The sequence below is a fragment of the Alosa alosa genome, chromosome 9 (genome assembly GCF_017589495.1).
Source record: "Alosa alosa isolate M-15738 ecotype Scorff River chromosome 9, AALO_Geno_1.1, whole genome shotgun sequence".
Taxonomy (NCBI): domain Eukaryota; kingdom Metazoa; phylum Chordata; class Actinopteri; order Clupeiformes; family Clupeidae; genus Alosa; species Alosa alosa.
In genome coordinates, this window is record NC_063197.1 from 10,743,595 (window position 1) to 10,759,819 (window position 16,225).

General features: G+C 41.9%; 2 protein-coding genes across 2 annotated transcripts; one reads left to right on the forward strand and one right to left on the reverse strand.

The window, feature by feature from the left end:
- Window positions 1–44: 44 nt before the first annotated feature.
- On the forward strand, window positions 45–9,176 carry gmds (GDP-mannose 4,6-dehydratase). Its single transcript, XM_048252459.1, has 11 exons — window positions 45–275; window positions 2,285–2,329; window positions 2,942–3,029; window positions 3,310–3,419; window positions 3,767–3,959; window positions 4,571–4,675; window positions 5,129–5,256; window positions 6,153–6,271; window positions 7,962–8,058; window positions 8,468–8,536; window positions 8,653–9,176. Exons 1-11 carry the CDS (start codon window positions 195–197, stop codon window positions 8,713–8,715), a joined length of 1,098 nt encoding a protein of 365 aa, XP_048108416.1. The 5' UTR covers window positions 45–194; the 3' UTR covers window positions 8,716–9,176.
- A 1,200-nt stretch (window positions 9,177–10,376) lies between these two features.
- LOC125301004 (forkhead box protein Q1-like) lies at window positions 10,377–11,749 on the reverse strand. The gene has a single exon (XM_048253236.1). The coding sequence runs from the start codon at window positions 11,435–11,437 to the stop codon at window positions 10,475–10,477; it is 963 nt and encodes a 320-aa protein (XP_048109193.1). The 5' UTR covers window positions 11,438–11,749; the 3' UTR covers window positions 10,377–10,474.
- Window positions 11,750–16,225: the final 4,476 nt, after the last annotated feature.

Below are 16,225 nucleotides of genomic sequence, written 5' to 3' on the forward strand. Positions count from 1 at the left end.
TCCTGTTGGCTGTTAACGTTTCTCCTCCCACTTCCTGGTTATTATACTTCCGTGCAACTTGTTTCGGATGCGACCATTCAAGCTCAAAACGGCCACAGGAGTGACTAGCGTTTCTGCCTGTTTGCCGGTGTCAAGTCCCACGAGAGATCACAGTTGAAGAAACAGGCAACCTACATTATCCAAGAAAGGGGAAAATGGCCCAGTGTGCAGAGCCTGGTGCCGTTAACGGAGCGAAACCAAGAAGGGTAGCCATCATCACGGGCATCACTGGACAGGTAAGCGTCTTTTGTCTGCAGAGATGCGACTCATCCTCTCTACGAGGGTGCTCTCTTGCTATACTTTAATTGTAGTGACACAGTCAAGAAAATCAAAAGCCGTTTTTGTTTACAGATAAATTAGAGCAGGTGAAAGGAAACGGTTAATGATTTAGCCTACATGCATGTGTGATATGAAAAGTAGGAGAACGAGAAAGAGAGAAAAGTATTATTATTGGCAACGCTAATGGGTCAAGGATTCCGCTTCAATCCTAACTCTGGACATTAAAAGATGACACGTCACCCCTCAAAAGAGCTTGGGATCGGACTGCTGATCGGCGAGCCAGCCGGAAAAACCGGTGCAACGCGACAGTGTATTGTTAAAACATCATGACGTGTATAATGATGTTAGGAGGGACACTCCTGCGCACGAACACACCGTAGGCTACATTTCGAGCCAAACCTGTGTGACATGATACTGGATCAATTGTGGAAAGATGATGTGGCGAGAGCAATCGTGCAGTAGGCCTACAACCATACAAGTTGAGCTACATGGGCACAAGCAGGTGGTACATTTAAAGGAAGTTATAAATCTCAATAAATAAATGACAGACGTCCCTGATAAGGAATGTTTGGCACACACACACACACTGCAGACCAGGATATAGGCCACTAAAGGTATATTCCTGAATCCTGAGACTGGCCCTGTCATGAACTTGTTGGTGTCTGGTCAGAGAACAGCTAGTGTAGGGGAGCTGCAAGTAGAAGTAGTAGGTAGATGTCACTGTCACTCTATGTTCCCAGGAAAACAGTGAGCCCCTGACTGTGGAAAAGGAAGTGCAAGTTGCTCATTAAAGTCCATAGGGGGATGTGTTTTAGGCCTAGTATTGTTTTTGCATGGTGACAATGGCATGCAGTCAGGACAACTATGGCTGTAGGCCTTTGTCTTCAAGGTCCATAAACTTCCAAAAGCGGATGGTTGTGGAGTTCAGACTTTGCCCACGCGTATTGAGTTCCTTGAGTTGAATGGAACGAAAGGCACTGCTTTTGGTGTGGGCATGTTTAGGTATGAGTAGGCTAAGAACGCACTTAGCCCAACCATCCAGGCGGTGATCAGCATAACTAAGTGGGTGATTGTAGCCTATGAGTGATGTGAATGGCAAAGACATTGGGTAGTTCTAAAAGATGATGCACTTTGTCAAAGATATAGGAAACTTTAAAACCCACTTTCTTTGTAATTGCTGGTAAACAACAAACCAACTGCCCTCATGCATATGTGGAGTAACTACTATTAGAGTGGATGCGGAAATAGGCCACTAGTACAAACAGGGAAATACAAATAAATTTGGATTTGTGAATGCATGCTGCCTTCCCTGGTCCTGACCTCACCACATGCTACTGATCTGTTTAGTATTTAACTGTAATGTACTGAATCTGATAGTAGTAGTCTTACTAGCCTGGCGAGCCAGACCCACATTAAAATGTAGGGTCTGGGCACTCACCGTTCGCAGTGCTCAGTCCGAGGGGCGGGATAATCAGTTGTCTTTCAAATTCCCTCTGCACGCAATAGGACTCAATAGGATATTTGTTTTCAAGTAGCAGGGAATTCAAGCCAAACCGTTGCAACTCTGCCATCAATCATTATGTTAAGCCCACCAAACGACTCTATACACGATTTCAATGCCCTGATTAAGTTTCGATTTCTGGAGCTCACAAGCCAACGGAGAGTTGCTAGACTAGCCCTGGCAGCAAGGGGTGCGTCTAGATTTCTAGGCTACAGTCTTACCCCACTTGTAGGCTAACTTGGTGTACATTGAATCCTTTTTTTTGTGTGTGTGTGTGTGTGAAGGAGAAAGTGTGTCTGTCTGTTTAAACAGTGAGGGTATGTGTGTGGTGGGTGGGTGTGACCGAGAGGGGGAGAGCAAACATGTATTTGACTCCTGTCCTGTGTTGTATTTGACTCTGATGTTGTATTGGACCGACTCCTCAGTTGTATTTGACTAACCCCTCTTCTTAATGGCTTATTGCAGGACGGCTCTTACTTGGCAGAGTTTCTGCTGGAGAAGGGCTATGAGGTATGTGACATCCGAAGTATACACTCACAGTAGTTATACAAAAACATTTTTTTTCCAAGTTTTTTTTTCTACAGCCAGTCCCTGCAATTGTGACTAACTCCAATGACCCCTTCACAGTCTATCAGATAGATATATAGATAAATCAACTTTATTAATCCCCAAAGGGGAAACTAGTTTGCTACCATGGACAACATACAGCACAGGACATAAAGCAGACAATGATGAGTACAGTACAATGTACGTAAATCATACAATAGATAAATAATGGCACCAGGCATAGACACTGGAAGAGTGCAATAGCTACCAATATGTCTCTGATAAAGTCTCCAAAAAATGTAAGATGTATCAGCCACATTTAAAACTGGCCTCCTCTTTAACTGGGTCCAGACTGAGGCTCGTCAACCACCCAGTCTGTATAAGCTGGCACTATCAACTCAATACCAGTTCAATATCTGAATGCAGCTTTTGTGGTTGAGTATATTCAAGTTCTGGTCAGTCATTGAAATGTCTCTCTCTCTCTCTCTCTCTCTCTCTCACTCTCACTCTCACTCACTCACTCACTCACTTTAACTCTCTCTCTCTATTTCTCTCTCTGTATATCTGTGTGTGTAGGTCCATGGTATTCTGCGCAGATCCAGTTCCTTCAACACTGGTCGCATCGAGCACCTCTACAAAGATCGGTGCACACACACAGAAGGAAGTGAGTGCCACACAGTTCTTTCCATACACACACACACATACACACAGTTAGACTGGCATCCATTTCAGCAAATGGCTGTCTGTGTTGTGCATGAATGAATGAATGTGTGTGTGTGTCTTTGTGTGTGCATGAGCTTACATATATGTATAGGCATCCTGCATCCATGAAGTCCCAGCACACACCCTGTATGCTAGATCACATTACATTAAAATGAATTGTCCCTGTTGTATGCGATATGTTTATATAAAGCCATTAATGAGTGTGTGTGTATGTCCTGCAGATATGAAATTACACTATGGAGATCTGACAGACAGCACATGCTTGGTAAAGATCATAAACGAGGTGAAGCCTACAGAGATCTACAACCTCGGAGCCCAGAGCCATGTGAAGGTAGCTGGACTCGCTCAGAAGAGCTCATGGACACATGTAGACCTACACGGGCTTATAAACATTAGCACCCACATTCATACACCCATACATAAGCACCCATCATGGACACATGTAGACCTACACAGGCTTATTAACACTCATGGACACATGCAGTCCTATGCAGAGTAACTAACATTACACGCATAGCAATATATAAAGTATATCATAGAAGATTGTCATTGTGTGCGGGAGAGATGGCATACTATAACCCCTCTCCCAGTATGTACATTACTACACATATACATACTGGACTGATGTGTGTGTGTCACTGGGTGTGAACGTTACTTTATGTGTGTGTGTGTGTGCAGATCTCTTTCGACCTGGCGGAGTACACAGCCGATGTGGACGGCGTGGGGACACTGCGCCTGCTGGACGCGGTCAAGACATGTGGACTCACACACTCGGTGCGCTTCTACCAGGCCTCCACCAGTGAGCTCTACGGCAAGGTGCAGGAGATCCCCCAGAAAGAGACCACACCCTTCTACCCAAGATCACCCTATGGTACACACACACACAACTGCATACACACACATTCATTGTATGTATTCAATGTATTCGTTGCACACACATACCCACACACTCACTCTCTCACATGCTCATGATCTCACGCTTACGCTTATGCACACACACACATACCCACTGCCACACCTCCATGCTTGCACACGACGCACGCACACACACACACACACACACACACACACACACACACACACACACACACACACAACACACACACAGAGGCATGCATGAACGCACACACTGGCACCCATGCACAAATACCAGCAACAAATTCTCAAGGCAAACATGGCCTCTTCGGTCGTCCATGTCGTCAAAAATGGATCAGGTTTTTAATGAGTGTTTATGGTGCAAGTGTTTAGGCCTGATTCATTGACTCCTTAGACCTCATATCTGACCTATACGCGTCACACACTGAGGATAGCTTAGGCAGAGACATGATGCGCGCACACACACACTCACAAATGAATGCAACATTGCACAACATACAGACGTGCATGTACATTTACATATTTGCAGCATTCACAAAGTAATGAGGTGAAAGAAGATGGTGGCCTTACCATTGCTGTACTTGTCCTTGTCCTCATGTCTGATAGGTGCTGCAAAGCTCTACGCTTACTGGATAGTGGTGAACTTCAGGGAGGCTTATGACCTCTTCGCTGTGAATGGAATCCTCTTTAACCATGAGAGCCCAAGAAGAGGTGAGGTTGTACACACACACACACACACACACACACACACACACACTTTGCTCTGGAAGTTATGACACTTCTTATACATGGATATATGAAAAGGGCATTTTATCAACATGAAATGTAATATGTTTAAATGTTGAGTTCTGTACAAAAAGATGCTGTAGCATTAAGAACAGTAAAACTGAAGGAAAAGGGAGTTTTAACTATGAAGAAGTGATCATTATTAGGGTTAATGCATTCATCACTGTTGTTTTTGGCTAAAATATCTGGTTTTAGCATGACTGATGTGCACTAGGATGACAGATTGAGTATGAAATAATCCACTATGCTGTGTTGTGAGATCAGTTGCAGGATGGAAAGGGATAATATTACGTTTTTACTTCCCTTTGTTTTGATATGAAACTTCAGCTGTGAAACTTGTGTGTGTGTCTGTTTGTTTCTGTGTGTGTGTGTGTGCAGGTGCAAACTTTGTGACGCGTAAGATCAGCCGTGCAGTGGCAAAGATCCACCTGGGTCTGGCTGAGTCCCTGAGCCTGGGCAACCTAGACTCCAAGAGAGACTGGGGGCATGCTAAAGACTATGTAGAGGTACCCTCCAGCACATGCACATTTTAAACACTTTATTTCATTCCACAAGTCAAGTTTCATTAGGAATCTAATTTTCTGAATAATCCAGTAGATAAAAGCAGTTCAGCAATCTATCATGAGTTTTTACAGGTTCAGGGACCAGATAAACATGCTTCCTATAAATACTGATATGGAACATAAGGCTGAAATGATTACTCGAGTAGTTCGAATAATTTGATTACAAAAAATTATCGAAAATTCTCTGCCTTGAAGCTTCTTTTAATTCCGATCACTTGCGTTATGTGGCCTACTCGGCTCAGGAATTAAGTATAAGTATATATACTCTTTTGATCCCGTGAGGGAAATTTGGTCTCTGTATTTATCCCAATCCGTGAATTAGTGAAACACACTCAGCACACAGTGAACACACAGTGAGATGAAGCACACACTAATCGCAACGCAGTGAGCTGCCTGCTACAACAGCGGCGCTCGAGGAGCAGTGAGGGGTTAGGTGCCTTGCTCAAGGCTTCAGCCGTTCCTACTGGTCGGGGTTCGAACACACTGACTGTTATTACTGACGCGCACACCACTTTCAGAATAAGTTGGCGATATGACGGAGAGCCAAGAAACCGTCCGTAAAAAGGCAGAGAATGTCCAAAGTTATGGGATAAATTCAAACTTACAAAAGAAGACAAGGTGCAGTGTGTTCACTGCAAAGCAGAACTAGCCTACCACAACAGCACGTCAACGATGATTCAACATCTGAGCCAAAAGCATCCAGTTGTTAACACCAGCTCACCAAGCGTAGCAGACACAAGGCAACGTAAACACTGATGTTAGCTGATTTAATGGACAAGACCCCATGCAAACCTAAGCCCATGGAAACGTTGCTGTATCTGTCTGCCTTGCTCCCTTAGGCCATGTGGCTGATGCTTCAACAGGAGACACCGGAGGACTTCGTCATATCAACAGGAGAAGTGCACAGCGTACGAGAGTTTGTTGAGCGAGCCTTTAAACACGTAGGCAAAACTATCCAGTAAGTACATCACACGCATGAACAAACACTCCCTCCCTCGCACAATCTCTCTCTACATTGCATACACACACACACACACACACACACCTACACACACACACACCTACACACCTGATGACATCTTTGTGCCTCTCAGGTGGGAGGGCGAGGCACACACACACACACACACACACACACACACCTAGTGTTAATTTCGTCAGACGAGACGAGAGGAAATATGTTCGTCAACAACCTTTTTTTTCATGACTAAGACGAGATGATGACGAGACGGCAGTAATGTCCTGAAACACTGACTAAGACTATCTTAAGATGCATTATTGTTGACGAAAAAAGACGAGACTAAAATGTTTTACATGAAATAAAAACTAAGATAAAATCTCTCTTCATTTTCATCTACAAAATGAGAAGACAGAATATCTAGCTGTTACGTTTTCAAAATATTCCGAATAAGTTCATACGCAACAGCTTTCCTGTAGGCTAGTCTATGTGCTGTTGCTGCAACCCTGTGGCTGCAACACGAAACTACATGGAACAAGAACACTGGAGATTTTTGCCAGAGTTAGCAAGCTAACTACCTAAGCTTTATGCCACAATGCTACATACCCAGAAGTTGAAGCTTCTCTCACACAAATTAACATCCCCCAGAATGTCCATACGAAAATGTTCATCATGTAATGTCAACTATTTAACTAGTTAGACTGATGATACAAAGTTTGCTAGCAAGTAAGCTAATATGGAAAGTTCGCTAGCAAGTTAGCTATGGCTAAGATGAAGAGTCTGTTTGGGGAATGTGTTGTGTTTGGGTGTATATCGCCATCTAGCTTGGCGGGAGTAAAACATTAATACTTTGGTCTCGACAGTGTTTCTCAAACTTTTTTTTCAGTTTCAGGACCATAAGTAACCCTAGCTAAAAAAAAAAAGATTAGACCTACTTCAACAGTAGCCTATAATTAGTCTACACTATAGGCCTACTCACTGAACCACCTTGCTTATTGTCTTTGCACTTTGCTTATTGTGTGGATTCATACTGTATGATTTAAACTGGCATATCTTACATAGACAGTGTTGCAGAACTGTTTTTACATACAAGTTGGTTCAATATTGTAAACAACTCATCTATATTATATTTTACCACGCCTGCTCTTTCGCGACCACCACTTGGGATAGCTTTATGGACACTAGTGATTTCTGACCACACTTTGAGAAACACTGGTCTACTTAATATGACAGTGGTCCAGTCAAATCTTTTACTGTCTATGGTCAAATCCCAGCCGAGCTATAACTGTAGCTCGACTTACCTGTGCATGTAAACATACTGACTGACAAAAATCCGAATGAGTAATTATAACAGACGAGTAGCCCTGTGGGCGACAATATTGTTGGAAAATTGAGATGTGTGAAACACTATTTGACTCAAATGGTAATCAGAAATAATTTGTTATAAAAAAAAACTAAAATGTGTTGACTAAAACTGACTAAGACTAAGATACCTTTAGTTTTCTTTTGACTAAAACTAGACTAAAATGACGAGACTTTTAGTCGACTAAAACTTGACTAACAAAAATGATATTTGAATGACTAAATATGACAAAGACTAAAAAGGACATTTCGTCACAAGACTAAGACTAAATTAAAAATAGGTGACAAAATTAACACTACACACCTCTGATGACACCTTTGTGCCTCTCAGGTGGGAGGGCGAGGGAGAGAAGGAGATTGGCCGCTGTGTGGAGACTGGCGTAGTGCATGTGCGTGTCGACCCCAAGTACTACAGACCGACTGAAGTGGTAAGTGTGTGTGTGTGTGTGTGTGTGTGTGTGTGTAAATGTCATAGAAAGTTGGAAAGTTAGAAATTATTGCAATAGCCTGAAATAAAAAATGTTCTTTAAGAAGAATGTTTAAAGGCGTTTCTGTTATCAGTCAGTTACGGAAAATAATTTGAAGTTCCATGTTTTGTTGTCTAGGCCTTTTCTATCACTTTTATTACTATTAAGTTTAAGGTTTATGCTGTGGTATATTGGTATCAATTGGTCATAATTTTGGTATTGTGACAACATTGACCTATTCCTTCTCTTGAAACATTTTTATATATGGTGGTTGCAGAATGCTTTTATAATTAAGAAATAGTTCGTCTCATATGTGATGGAAGATATTTGGTAAATGCATGACTTGCAATCTATGTGTGTTTCTCCATAGGACTACCTACAAGGGGACTGCTCCAAGGCTGGGAGGATATTGGGCTGGAAGCCAAAGGTGTCCTTTGAGGTGAGACAGGGTTCTTATGTAAAGCATATATGAGCACGCTTGTTTACCTGACGGAGCCATCTTTATTGCATCCATTCAGGTGTAATGACTTGTTGTGTGTTTGTATGACTCTGCAGGAACTCGTCAAGGAGATGGTGGAAGCTGACATTGAGCTGATGAGAAAGAACCCAAATGCCTGAGAAACACTCACAACTAACACACACAAACTATCCATCCATTTCTCCCTACTTTCTATTCCCTTTTAAAAGAAAAAAACCCAACACTCCTTAAGTTTGAAATGTCATTTTTTTTTTATATTAAATTTAAATTTTTTATTTACGTTTGCTTTGCCTTTGCACATGCACTCATTAGCGTTCCACGCGCATTCCTGCATCATGTGTACATTCTTATCGCACATTCCTGGCCTCTCATGCCTTCTTCCTGTGTTTGTGTGTTTTTTTCCTTTCTGTTTTCTACAGCCAAAAGAAGGATTCAAGCGCTTTTTATTATTTAACAAAGTCTATTTTTTATTTTATTGTTGCAGAGATGAAGGTGTTGCAAAAATAATGAAGTTACTGTATTGTAAACCTATAGAGATTTATTTCCTACTATGTAATCATGTAAAAATGGTTTTTTACATTAAATTTTAGAGGAATTTAAATGGACTGGTACTGTTTTCTTCCTAATACACACACACACACACACACCAAATTTACATAAATTGGTGTCCTTAAAGCATCAGGTGAGCTTTTCCATTTTCATTTAATTTGTCCCCAAAGACAATATTGGTACCTCCAGGGTAGTCTGAAGGGTGCTGTAGAATCTGCCTATTAATTAATAGTTAACAATCGCTCTCAAACTGTGTTGGGAGAATATAATATTTGTAGGTCCGTTTGTTAAATGATATTATCAAAACCTTTCCAACGGTGTGTTCTGCCTTTTGAATTTCACAAGTGAATATGTTATACTTACAGGTTCATAATAGGAGCTAAACCAGGGGTTGAGCCAAATAGCCAGAACATTTTAAAGTACATAGCAGTGACTAACTTGACTGGAAAATTATTTGTGGTCCATGCCTCTGAAGCATTCATTTAAAAACTATTAGAGGTGTTCCTTAATTGTTAGAAAAAATGGTATGTATAAAAAGGGTTATGTATTCACAAACCCTCTTTATGCAAACAGTATTCATTAGCCATATAACGTAAATGTCAATTACTTTCTCTGCACTTAAAATGGCAAAACTGAAAAATAATTTTCATATGATGCTGAAAACTATTAGCCCATCCTGGATTCCACAATTCAAAATACTTTGTCTATTTTGTAGAAGATGAAGAAAGTAATACTTAAACATTTGATATCTTGTAAGATTTATTGGACACATTTCTATCGTTTGCTATTTTGGGTATTATGAAATTGACTAATAAAAAAAAAAAAAAACGTGTTAGTTTACTGGATTTAATTGAATGAAAGGTCCACTGAACACGTTAGGCATGATTCATAAAAGGCCCTTCATAAAGAAACGACATTCATAGGATAGATAGGCTATTGATAAATATATTATTTTGGTCATAATTAAGGCTGCTGGATTATTACAACCCTCGGTAAATGTAGCCTATGCTTGCTCTTAAAATATATTAGTTGAACTTTTTTTTTTTTAAAGGATGTTTGTAGTGGGGACAATTATTATAAATAGGCCGCGTCTTTTATTACGAGTGATGGATTAATAACAAAGAGTACATTTTCCATTTTAATTTTAATAGTTTCAATAATCAGTAACATGACATTATTTAACCTGTGACAAACAAAAAAATAAATTAAACCACGCAAACGTGAAGGCTCATGCACAAACTCAACTCACACAAATACCACAACTATTTGCACATGGCCCATTACAGACTTTTGTTCTTTCCAGGTCACAATTCAGTAAATTTATTATGCTCGTTCGACAGAAAACTCAGCTTAAGATAAGAGGGAGTCTATTCTGAAAGAGAACTGGCTGTTGGTGCGACAGGCGGCCGCCTGTATCCTGGAATCAGACGGAGGGAATCCCTCTGACGTCATGTGAGAAGAATTGATACTCGTGTTCGAGGCCACTAGGACACTCGGAATTTCGGGCATGTCTGACCACACAATGCCGCCCGCGTCGGTAGCGATATGGGGATCTGTGGTAGAGGCGGCACCGGGAGCGAGATAAGTCATGAGATGTGGCAGTTGCTGCACCTGAGTCCAGTGAAATCCGTTGCCAAGTCTGGATCTGCAGTCCAGTGTGATTTCATCTCGTCGACTCTGTTTAACAGGAGTGCTGAGGATGCTGTCAATGGCGAACGGGCCGGTGAACCTACTCCCATTGCGCATTGCTGCAGGCGACACACGTGCGTGGGTTCGGTCACAGGCATTTTCGGGGCTCTCAGGGTCATCAAGGCTTCTTTTCTTGCCGACTATGCGTTTCCGCCTCCGACGGAACACCCCGTCGGCAAAAGTGTACTCACTGTGTGGGTTGAGCATCCAGTAATTGTCCTTTCCCCATGGACGGGCGGGTTCGCGCAGCACCTTCAAGAAACAGTCGTTGAGGGACAAGTTGTGCCGCACCGAGTTTCGCCAGCCAGTGTAGCTCCCGCGAAAGAATGGGAACTTTTTCATCAGGTAGTCATTGATTTCGGCGAGCGTTAAGCGACCGGTGGATGAGTCCCGGATTGCCATGGCAATGAGTGCGATGTAGGAGTAGGGCGGCTTTGGGCGGCGTGTGTAGGATTTGTTCGTTTTTGCCGCGTCTGGCTCAGCAACAGGCACCTGGGGAGGGCTGTTCGGAGCGATGTCCCCATCTGAGCCCAGCTCCTCTTCAACGGGTAGTAGAGAGCCTTTACTGCAGAATTCCGCCAAGGGTTCAGTGGAATGACTTGCGGAAAACACCTGTAGTTTCATCCTCCTCTAATGCATTGGTTTAGGTTCTATCCCCTTGTTTTTGGTCACTGCACCTGTTTTAGCGAGGAAAAACTTCAGTGTGTTTGACTTACACGGTGCACTTTCTTTGGAAGTGGAAGTTGAGCGCATCTGTGGAAGAAGTACACAATATAAACCAAACTCATTTAATATTACCTCAAGTGCCCACCCCACAAGGGCGGGGTTCTCAACAGACACTTGAAAAGAGAAGGGAGACACGTACGGCGTATTGGAATATTAAACACACCCACCTTACATGTGAGCGAGAAGGGGGCAGGTGAGATTCGTTGGTGCGGCCGGTGTTCACGGTGCTTTCCGTATAAACCTATAGCTGCGCAATGTTACGCGTCTAAATGGCACGCCAACTTACAATCCTCAACAGCAATAGTTATTAATGTTAAACGTGTCGGTATATTTCACGTAAATATGTTGATGTTCATGTCCAATAGTGTTGTCCAACTTCATGCCAAATTAAATAGATATTATTTTAGTGTAGGAGACAGAGACAACTGATGGAAACTTGAGGCTCTACCCCTTCCCTCTTATGGTCCACACATTATTGAACGCTCTGCCATCCCGGCTTTGATCTGGAGAGGAAGAAAGGGTACAAAGACCAACCATGTCTTGTGCACATCTTAGGTTGCTTTCATGTTCTAGAGCAAAAAAAATATCAGGCAGAAAATTCTAAACTTTCTTATTAATGAGTGTACACACACACACACACACACACACACACACACACACACACACACACACACACACACACACGCACACACACGCCTACAATAAATATACAAATATACTTTCTACTTTCAAACATTTGCTGTAAGCATACATACTGAGAGACACTGGACACTTTATCCCATCGACCATTTCTAGACACAGTCTATCTTAGAATGGTACACAACTTCCATAGCCTGTACAGCAGTCTACCAAATCCCAAACAAAGTTAACAGAGTGTGGTGTGTTTGTGGGTGTGTGTCACTATGCAGTACAGTGAGTTAACGCACCGAGGACCTGAGTGCCGGAGAAAATGATACACCTTACTATGTTATTACTTAAAGAGTATGCCTTTGTGTGTGTGTGTGTGTGTGTGTGTGTGTGTGTGTGTGTGTGTGTGTGTGTGTGTGTGTGTGAGAGAGAGAGAGTGTATGTGTGTGTTATACAACAATTTTTTCCTCTTGGTTGAAGGGGTGCATTTTTCCTACTACATACATGAATACACAGGCAGACGACAACATACAGATGTATTCACATAAGATTCAAGGAACCCTTCCTTGAATTGATGTAGTTGAGCAGGGCAGGCATGTGTCTGAGCAAAATACATCTTCCTCCTCACATAGTCGACAGCTGGAGGGAATACTTTACTTATACTTTCATAAATACTCAGAACCAAACCTACAGGAGAAAAGAAATCATGCATGCTTGAATATACAGTATATAAGCATCTTATAATAATATACATATACTGTATATTAGTATAACACAGATTTGTTTTCCTAAATATTGTTGCTCAACAGACCTGATTGAAAGTAGAATAATATTTTTTATATATAAACTAAACCTGGTGTGATCAGCACAATAGAGACAGCGAAATATTTAGTGAGATATACACAGATATGGGGGGAGGTAAAATAAAAAGACTGTGATTATTTGGCCCAAATAAAATATATGCAAAGCCCTGTTTTCCTTGACCTCTATTTTATGCATGTGGCAATATATGAGTGTTCTTGGAATGGCTTGCTGCTCTGTAAATAAAATGAGTCAGTGTTATTACACCCTTTGTCTTTCCAGAAACAGTCTAAAAAAGGATTATATATGGCATCAATAAAGACAAATGTGTCAATAAAAGATGCTATATTTAAAGTTCACCTTTGGATGGTGAATGGTATCAAGGAGAAAGCATTATGACCATCATAAAGTTACCAAATAGTCACTAAATTTTTACAAACGGAAGTTCGGGAGGAACATGACGGAATTTGCCACGCCTCCTTCTTCAATCAGTCAGGTTATTTATTCACAGTCTACCTGCCGAAGTTACAGCATCGGTGTTACTCCGCTCGCAACCCACCACCTCCCCTTAAGCCTCCCGTCTTCCATATTTAAAGAATACGGGGGTGTATGGCGGAATCCTGCCCGACTCCTGCCTGCGCAGTCGACTCCGGTACAATTCCGCGAAGCCCTTCAGAACCATGGCCAGAGACTTCGCCAAACATGCTTTTCTATTATGCTTTTATGTATTATGCTCTTATGTCTTTATACAAATTCAGGAATGTGAACTAGTGAAAGACCTGATAGCGCTCGAACTTAAAGGCTGGAGCATCTCTAAACGTTCAGAAAATCGTGTGCTTGTGAGAATGTCATCAGAAAGTGGTTTAGAGTTCAGTATCTCTTCACATTGTTGGGATTTCACAATACACTTGTTTTTGGTTGGTTAACTCAAAATAACTGAATGCCTGATAAAGTATAATTCTGTATTTTTCACCAATTTGAGAATAACCATTCAAATCCTTATTTGAATGGTTATTGGTATATATCGTCCTGCACTGTATTGTCCCGGTCCCGGGAAAGAACTGGCCCAGAGAGCTCAATGCCTCTGTGACTGCCCCTCCTTTCCTTTCTTCAACGCTCCTCTCAAGACCTTTCTGTTTCAGGAACACTTCTCATCTTCTGCCATAGACTCATTGCAAATACATTTTATTTTATTTTTTTAATGTTGTTGATTGTTTTTGTGTTGTCTTGCTCTGTGTATGCTCTGTTTGTGTTGACTTTGTGTAAAGTAACCTTGAGTCTGAGAAAGGCGCTATATAAATAAAACATATTATTATTATTATTATTATTATTATTATTATTATTATTATTATTAATATTTTATTAATGACTTCAGACCCATGGCACTCACGTCACACCTAATGATGACACTGGAGTGCCTTTCTCTCAGCCTTCTCAGGCCTCAGGTGCAGCATGTTCAAGATCCTTTGCAGTTTGCATATCAGGTGAAAATGCTAGAGGACGACATCCTTCACCTCCTACACCAGGTCTACTTGCACCTTGATAAGGGAGGTGGTGCAGTCAGCGCATCCAACATCATCCAGCCCCTAATGTTTTAGGACAAACTGACCAGGATGTAGGTGGACCCACACCTGGTGTCTTGGATCACCAACTACCTCACCGGTGGTGGCAGTGATTACTAAAGCAATAGTTACTACTATGCAGAGGAGACCTTAGGTACTACTACCAGAGGATGAGGGAAATGCATGTTAGGTGCGTTGGAAGTGGTCATCCATCCATCCTCCATCTCTTCACCCTCTTCACAGTGGACATTAGCCACGTCACGTTCAGAAGTTCGCTGATGACACGGCTATCATTCGGTGATGACACGGCTATCATCCGGTGCATCAAGAGTGACGAGGAGTACAGGAGTCCGGTGAGGGACGTTGTCGTCTGGTGCCACTCAAACTGCCTACAGCTTCAGCTTCAACTGCCTATACCACCAAAACTAAAGAGCTTGTAACTCAAAATACCACCAAAACTAAAGAGCTTGTAACAGACTTAAGGAAGTCTCGCCCACAACTAGTCCAGATTGAGCGGAGGGAAACATCTTGGACTGCTGCTGGCAGCAAAGTTGGACCGGACAACTGATGACCTCTATAAAAAGGGTCAAAGCAGGCTGCTGAGGAGCCCGCAATCATTCAACATCTGCAGAAAACTAGTGAGAAATACATATAAAAGAAGAAAGAAAGAAAAAAATCAAATAAGATTAAAGCAAAAGCCCTCTTTTCCTTGACTCTATATGCATGTGGCAATGTATGAGTAGGTGTTGAAAGTTCTTGGAATGGCTTGCTCTGCTCTGTAATTAAAATGAATGAGTGTTATCACACCCTCTCTCCTGCCTGAAGCAGACTAAAAAAGGATTGTTTATTGCATCAATAAAGACAAACGTGTCGATAAAAGATACTATATTTAAAGTCCACCCAGGGCCACTACAATGCTGGACAAGTTGATCAGGTGGGCCAGCTCTCTAGTGGTGGCTGAGAAGAAAGCACTCAAACTGCTGGCCATTCTGGATGATGCTAGCCATCCTTTGCATACCATCATCATCAAACGGAGAGACTTGTTCAGTGACAGGCTACTTCTCCTGCGAGTGCTACACACGCAGACTTTTCACTGTCTGGAAATCTAGTCATGTAGTTACTCTACCACAGAGATCTGGCAAGGAGAGAGTATTTGATATGCCCATCCTTTCCCTCCAGAAAGTTCCCACATCTCTGCCTATGTTACAGTAGCTGTTGGAGTGTTGATAACCTAACCAAGGGCCTTCTTGCTATAGCATTTGACCCTACAGGCAGCCAGCTCAAGGAAGAGATGCCATCCTCCTTAAACATCCTCCATGTCACTGCTGTGCTAATGGGGACAGATAGAGGCATACAGCACATGCCATGCAGCCCTTGGCTTGCACAGATACTTTCAAAGCAGTTACCGAATACTCCAACAGTTATATTCTAGAGAAGTGTGGACTTCATCAATTGGCTGTTGGTAATATCCATAACTTTTAAAATTTCTGAATCATGACAGTTATTACTTTGTCAGATGGATTGTTATTACAAACCTGTATGCAAGAGATGTCAAATATGTTTGTTTTCTTGACATTATAATGTACTGTGTATGGACTGACTGGCCAGACCTCTGACATGTACCCACCACAAAATATTGTACATGTAAGACTGTGTATTTGTTTTTGTGATAAACAAAGATGATTATGACAGTGAG